Raw genomic sequence first — 7,869 nt, forward strand, 5'->3', positions numbered from 1 at the left:
AAAAAGGACAATGGGATTTCCTAAATATGTGAAATAATACAGCTGTGTCTCTTGTCTCTTTGTAGAGAGTGTTACCAATGTTTGTCAGATGGTGAATTGTGTAATTTCTTGTCTGACTTGAGTGAATTTCACTCCATTTCTTCTAAGCTAGTAAGTGTATTTGCAACATATGTCTCTCTAATATAATTTTACAGTCTCTTTGTAAGGACAATGGGATTTCCTAAATATGTGAAATAATACAGCTGTGTCTCTTGTCTCTTTGTAGAGAGTGTTACCAATGTTTGTCAGATGGTGAATTGTGTAATTTCTTGTCTGACTTGAGTGAATTTCACTCCATTTCTTCTAAGCTAGTAAGTGTATTTGCAACATATGTCTCTCTAATATAATTTTACAGTCTCTTTGTTTTTTCTTAATTGTAGGTAAAGAAAGGATGTCAGTTCAGTCACTGAAAACATCAAGAGATACATCACCTTCAGGCTCCACAGCAGTACCCCCATCTAAGGTGAATTTTCCTTTTGAGTACTTCTCACCATGGTTCCAGATTGCTCATTGTTGTTGGAGCTTTTCCTCGGTTGGAAGGAGATGCTGTGTGCAGCTGTTAAGGAAAGGAGCAGCATGAATTGCACTACACTCCAGCAGAGGATATGTTTACCTATCTGTGAGGAAAATGCTGATAATGCTGTGTATCTAGTAATGACACCAACAAACACTTTTATTCTGTATTCTATGTCTCATTTTAGAAGAAAGAAAGTTTTGTATGTATTTAAAATTGTCATTTTCCAAAGTCTGGAGTGTGCTAGAAAAGGAATGTCAAGGAGAAAAACAGGGAAACAGTTTTTAGGAGCAACAGATAAGTTGGCCAAGCCTGTACTTGCACTGAACTCCATCCCTCAGTGATTCCTAAGCTGTGACTGGATTTGGAAACAGTGTGGTGAAGTGTCTGACTGACTGGGAAGATAATGTGGATAGCAGAGCTGGATGTGGCAAGAATGGTAGCATTTACCCTGGAAGGGAACCACATTGCCAGATAGTTTGGTAAATGCCGTTTTATGTTCTAAATGATGCTCTTTAATTTCCCATTAAAAAAATCTTGTGGGCTGACCACCAACTGCATAATCTTGCTAATTAGTTAGACAGGCTAATAAACACTAATGAACAATCAACATTCAATGTTGTTCTGGCTGTCCTGTGGCAGCAAAAACCTTTTCACATCACAGACTGCTTGCCTGTAAATTACATTTGAGGTTAAAATGAACACTTCCACAGGAGTATTTTCTCTAAATTCTTGAGAAATAATTTAATGAGAAATTAAGATACAATGCATTATGTTGTTCTAAGTGAATAATGTCCTATTAAAAAGCAGCATTCATCCTACGTAGGTAGCATGGTATGCTAGCCGGGTTCTTGAGGGCTTTTTAATAAAAGCAGTGGAATGCCTTAACCAAAAAAAAAAAAAAGGAAGAAAGAAAGGGGCTTCTTGTGAGAAGGTGAGACTGAAGGAAATAATTAGGTGGGGAAAAAATCAGGCTTTGGTTGTGCGATGACATTGTAAGTACTTACCCCTTACGCAGCTCTTTCAGAACTGCTGTGCTAGGTGTTAGCTGACTGCCAATGTCCTTAAGGGGGGAGACAAGCAACATATTTTCAGCAATGTAAATCAGGAAAGTAAGATAAAAGATGTTATGCACAAGTTACACTGATTTGGATTATAAAATAAACTTTTAATTAGTTCACTTATTTTGTTTACAGACTCAGCATACTACAGCTTAATACCAAATCCTTCCTTAATACAAGCCTTTGAGGACAAGGAGGCATTGCAAAATCTCTTGCTCTTGTATTAATATGCGGTGTGAGCTTGAACTGTAAAATATTCTTTAAATGCTTTGCTTTCTTCTTCAGTCAGGTCTCATCTATGCTGTGTTGTTTGGTTTTTTTTTTTTGCCAGCAGTTTACAAACTGCTGGTGGTGGATATCCACTTGATGTAAGCTACACAAAGTGAAACCATTCGAAAGAAATCACTTCCCCCGACAACACAAATATTTATTGGGTATGGATCAGCTGCAGAAATGGAAGTGTGACCTTTTATTGCTTTTCTCCTGTGGTAACGGATATCTGCTTGTAACGTATGGTCTTGTGTCAGTGGAACCTCTTGGGGTGATGGCTGGATTACACTGACCAGTTAAGTTACAGAAGGCCTTCACTGGCCTAGAAATATTGCCAGGAAAAGTCTTGGCAGAACATGATGAACAGTTCTAAGGCCAGGGTCCTACAATCTACTTAGACTTGAGAAATGAGTTATATACTTTATTTTATAGGTTGAAGGAAAAAAATTCTATGCTCTAAGTTACAGTTTAGCTTTGAAATAGTTAGAGGTGTACACTCGTGCAGCAGTATCTCTTCACTGCAGTAACTATGTGCAAATGTGAAAAAGTATTCTTATCTATCTTAACACTTATTTTTTGCATATTCATGCATGTGAATTAATGTGTTAGTATTATCTGATCTTAACCACCTGTTTAATTGACTATGGCATGAAATTATTTGTGTTTCTCTTTAATAGCTGTCTGGACTGCAAGCCTTGGAGGCTGTATCCAATATAATTAGAGCAAAAGGCAGATGTGTGAGACAGGGAAAGCTTCACAGCAAAAATAGCAAAACCTGACAGGTTTTTGCTGTCCTTATGCTATGCGTAATGTAACAACAACAAAAAAATATAAAAAAGACATCTTGGTTTTAGGCAGGGGATGAAATTTGGTGGTTTTTTACAAGCTATTGTAGGTTGTTCCTTTCTTGCAAGTCTGCAGCCTGAGTAAGTATGCTCCTGTTCTTCAGTCATAATGTACCTGTGGAAATACTGTTGCGTTATTACATAAAATACACTCAGGATTTTTTAATACATATTTATTGATATGCAACCTACAGAATTAAATTTAATGAGATTAAAACCAGATTGCTTTTGCTATATTCCAGTAGATACTAGGGTTCTTACTTTCTGTTTATGGCTTGTGGAAATACAGTAAGTCATGTGAGATTTTATTTATCTTCATTTCATGCAAAGCTGACTGTCGGTGACAAAGATACTACTGGTCTTGTCTTTTGTTATTATTGTCCAGAGCTAGATTTGAGGAAAGGGAGAGATTCGTAATAGTGCCATAATGCAGGGTTTTTTGACAGTTAGGTAAAAGTCAGGCATAGTATGGGGAATAAACATGAGAGGAAAAAATTGAGAGCAGATAGTTTGTAGTGAGACTAGTGTAAGAAGAATTGTGTAGTTTGGAAAGGTGAGCTGGGCTAACTATTCTATGAATATACCCCTTTCTATATTTCTATAGAAATATATTACTCTCTTCTTTTAAGAGTCCTCTTCGTACCCCTGCATATTGAACTTTGTCACCTCCTGACTTCTCTGGTTGTAATTCAGTAATCTGTAAGTACAGAAAAGAGGGATTCCTGTTTGAATGTTGTGTTGCACTTCTCTTCTGGTTTCAGTTAAAGGTGGTGTCTTTCATGACAGCATCCTGAAAGGGTTCTGAGTTGTGTGAGTTGTGTAATTGTGCCCTGTTGCAGCACAGATAGATGTTTGAATAATGTTTTACTTGAGGTAAGCACAAAAGGTCTGAAGATGAAGCAGTCTTGTCACAGGTCACAGTATTTGCTTCCTCTGGCCATTTATGTAATTTAGAATGAACTAACAATACGAGGTGGTGTGTTATTTTTGTAATTTTGGAGTTTATTTGCTTGTTTTGGTACCTCTGTTTGCTGAGATGGAACAGGCATTGGGTAGAAGTTGTGACAACCTTTTTCAGGCAGTAGGATTTTTATCTTTTTTAGATATCCACCTTAGTGTTGCAGCTTCTAATCCTGGAGTTGTATAGATTCCTGGATGGATGCTTCTCTACATACAATTGATTCAAATGAAATACCTACATAGTGGTAACAAGATTTATAAAGCTATCTATTCCTAAAATGGTTTTGGTACATGGGTATTTGTCATTGTCTGTTTGTGCCTCTGTTAGTAAAAGCCAAATTGTATTCTTTGATCTCAATTTAAAAATAATACTTATATGAGTATTTCCATCTGAAAAGGTAGATTAAAAGGCCACAAAGCCCCGACTGACTCTATTATAAATGATCAACATTCCCCCCAGATAAAGAATAGTTATTTTTAATGGAAGAAGCTCTGATCATTTAAAGTATGTATAAAATACTTTTTGTCCCTAACTAGTTAGGTTTTATACCCTACACAGTATTTAATAGTTTAGTTTAAATTTGTTACAACCTTTTATATCTGAAAATCACATTGAATTATTAGGTCACTCCACATTTGTATCTTAGTGCCTATTTGATCTATGTCTCTTTAAACTCAACTGGTTTCAAATAATTTTTCTGTTATCTCTGTCTTGTGAATTTAATAAAACTGATCCTGAAAGTAAGGTGCTTTTTAAAAATATTTTACTGAACTTAATTGATTTATCATTTTTCTCCTCTTTTTTTTCTGTTCTCTCCCCACACGCTTTTCTTTAAAAAGAAATCAGCCAGCAAATTAAATCGCTTTAGCTTTTTATTTTTTCTATTTTAAAATATTTTGTGGATTTGAATAACCGTTCGTTTTAGTTTTGAAGATGTTTTGTCATGTGTAAATATATTTCATGTTAAACCTTGACAATAATGTTTTTGTACAGGCCTTGGAGAAGAGCAACAGACTATCAGAAAAGGAACTTGCAGAAGCCGCAAGCAAGTGGGCAGCTGAAAAGTCAGAGAAGGCCGATGAAAGCAGTTTACCTGAAATAACAGAGTATGATGTAAGACAGGAGTATTAATCAATTTATTTTAAAGTGTTACAACAATAGACTCTTGTTTTTCTATACTCTCCTAAAAGACACGTGTGTAACTTATTCCTGAATTTGTCTGCTTATGCTATTAGATGTTTGTTGAAAGAGAGAGAGAGAGGGAAACTAAAGCCTTGTGATTTATTTATTTAAAAAACCCCACAAAACCAGAATAGGTTTTGTTAGTATAGTTTGAATTCATGTTGAGCTACAACTGACAAAATAAGCCTTCACCTCTCCCAGGGGTTCTCCATGGAACTCTTGCACTAGTTAATTGTGTATACGAACTCAATTCCTTAAAATTGACTTCTGAGTCAAATTACGAGTTTACATGTAAAACATAAGACTAAAAGAGAAACTGGTTTATTGAGTTCAGTTCCATGCCATGTCAGCCTGCTATGTCACGTGTCATTTTCAGAAAGCAGTCCTCTGTATTAAAAATCAAGCTTTTGCCTTGGTACTGCACTAGGTAGATTTCCACCCCACCCCCCACCCCCTTTGTTTCATTAATAATCAACATAATTGCCTGTTTATATCCATCTGTTCTTTCCTTGCCTTGTCTTCTACCCCTTGCTATACTGAAGTGTGATTATAGCCCTTTTCAGTCTGTTTTGTTATGCTGCTCTTGGTGATGATGCCTGGTTTTGGATTCTGCTGTCTTAGTGGAAGATGTATTTGTCATTTAAAACAAACCAAATGTCATGTAATGTCTTTTTGTAAAACAGTCTGTCTTAATTCTGTGATCATTTCGTCTTCAAGGTTCACTTTGTCCAACTTCAGAGTGAGGCACTGTTACAAGAGCAAAATAGTGCCTACTTTATAAAAAGTCATGAGTCTTAAACGTTATAATTTTTTTTTTTTTTTTTTTTAATAATTTGGGGGAAAATAAACGCCTCTTGGGAAGCACCAGACTTCCCCCTTGTATTTCACACTTATGGAACCTAAGGGCTAGACTGGAGAAATAAACTCCCTGGATCCATGTTTATCTGACCTTTTAAGTCATGTCCATTGATGTAATGGTTGAGTGCATCAACAGCTTCTTGATGCTGGACAGGAAGATCCAGTGTGATAAAAAAACCTGTTCATTTCCCTCCAATTAAAAAAAAAAATGGGGTTTGGGGAGAGGAGGGTTTGAAGTGAGGAAAAAGAAGCAGCAAGCCGATCCAAGCTTGAATGCCATACGGAGGAGAACATATGCATGGACATTTCTGAGAGGTTCAGGAGAGGAATAGTGAAGAGAAATGTCACTCCTGCTCTTGGTGGGGGGAAGGTGATGCAAGGGAGGAAAGAACAGAGTAGGCCATATGGAGAAGAGTTGTTTAAACCTTCCTCTTTGCCTCAGAAAGTTGCAGTGGCAAAAAGATTCCACTAAAGATTCAAAATGAAGCAATTGTAGTTGATTATGGCAGAGGCTGGGATGATTTATTGACTAAGAAAGTGTGCTACAGGAATGCTAAAGAAGTGAGTCCTGGAAGAAAGGATGCTTCTGGCCTTGATGGGTAGCCTGGCATGTATGAATTGCAACCCTGTTTAACTTTTTCCAGTTTATCTTAAGTAGTGCTTAATAGTTGAACTTTGTGTTGCACTGAGCTTTTCAGCAGCCTTTACTCCCTCTCGGGTATTTCATGATTTACTGCAGTTACAAGATTAGGGATGCAGTTTTAATGGTTAATATTGCTCTAGTGCTAATAGCACCACTTAGGCTTCCTTTCTTTGTCTAATGTTCTCTCTTTTCTATGAGATTAGCCTTAAGATTCTTCACCTCTTTATTTTTTAATAATAGAAAAATACTTTTATGCATGTTCTTCAATTCTCAAATCTTATTTAAAAAAATAATTTACTATTCTACAAATCTTTTCCATAATACCACATTTAAATGTGCTGTAGTAACTTCTTTTGGTTTTGCATCGTCAACGTAGACTCTTTGGGGTGGGAGTCTGTTTTTTGGGGGAAGGGCTACTGTCTTAATCTTTATTTTAGAGAGAAGTTTATACAATTTCAGTACTTCGGTAGAATTTCTCATATTACCAGGACTCACCTAAGCGCATGTTTGCTTTTGCTATACAATAGGTATCTCTGTTTCCTTTATTATTTAACATGTGGCCCTGAATGGTGCAAGAGCTCTTTCTGACAGCATTTTGATTTTGTCGTTGCCTATTTACCTTCCATTTTGTTACATATGTCCTTCCCGAGAAAGCTAATCCCACTTTCATTGTGGATTTCTTGCTAGCTGGTCTTCTAAATATCACGTATACAAGTTCCTTCTCCACAGAAGGGCAGGTAAAGGTTATCTGACATCATTGTCTTTACACAGTTAAGACTGAATCATAGGGGTTTTTATGATGTCACATTTTATACATGCTTAAAATCCCTATTTCTATATCTGTTAGATTGTAGCAATAAAATGTCGCTAATAGTCTTGATAAGCAAAGCCATATCTAACTGACTGTTTTTGGGTTTTTACTTTTGCTGTCATACTTTGAAGTTTTTATTTTACTCTCAAAACTCTGATTTTTTTAAAAATTTTTTTTAAGGCTGGATCTTCCGCTCCATTATACATCGAACAAACAGAGGAAACAGAAACAAATATAACGGATAGCACGGAATTATATGAGGATGGCCAGCTTCTTTGCCGCTCAAAAGCAATTGCAACTAAGACGAAGGAGATTGAGCAGGTGAGTCAGTCCTCTTGGCATTTTGTCACTGATACAGTATCCGTGTAGTTGTTTGATCTGCTAGAAATATGTTGATTTATTTTCTTCTTCCCTGGAGCGTAATATGAATGTAATCTGATTTCATGAGATGATGTGATGATAACATCTCCATCTATTTAATTCGGTACGTTACTGAAGAAGCATGGCATTTATCTGCACGTGGGAATTGGTGGTAGTTTTCTGTAACTTGCATGCAACACCTGCTATTTTGCAAGCCAAGGAAATGACTGCTTCTTTGAATAATTGTTTCAAAATCAAATATAATACAGATAATTTCACATGTAATTAAAAAGCAAGGCTTTATGTGAGATCAAATTATCAAAAA

At 36.2% G+C, this 7,869-nt stretch overlaps 1 protein-coding gene across 1 annotated transcript in view; it reads left to right on the forward strand.

Annotated features, from left to right (window-relative positions):
• The window catches only part of PPHLN1 (periphilin 1), a gene marked incomplete at its 3' end in the record, with an annotated part of 12,312 nt that extends 4,807 nt beyond the window's left edge, over positions 1-7,505 (forward strand). The window contains exons 3-5 of the mRNA XM_010155532.1: positions 420-502; positions 4,684-4,803; positions 7,365-7,505. Coding sequence (XP_010153834.1) covers positions 420-502; positions 4,684-4,803; positions 7,365-7,505 — 344 coding nt within the window. The remainder of the gene's footprint in view (positions 1-419; positions 503-4,683; positions 4,804-7,364) is intronic.
• Positions 7,506-7,869: the final 364 nt, after the last annotated feature.

This window comes from Eurypyga helias, unplaced genomic scaffold (genome assembly GCF_000690775.1).
Source record: "Eurypyga helias isolate BGI_N326 unplaced genomic scaffold, ASM69077v1 scaffold47327, whole genome shotgun sequence".
Classification (NCBI taxonomy): Eukaryota; Metazoa; Chordata; class Aves; order Eurypygiformes; family Eurypygidae; genus Eurypyga; species Eurypyga helias.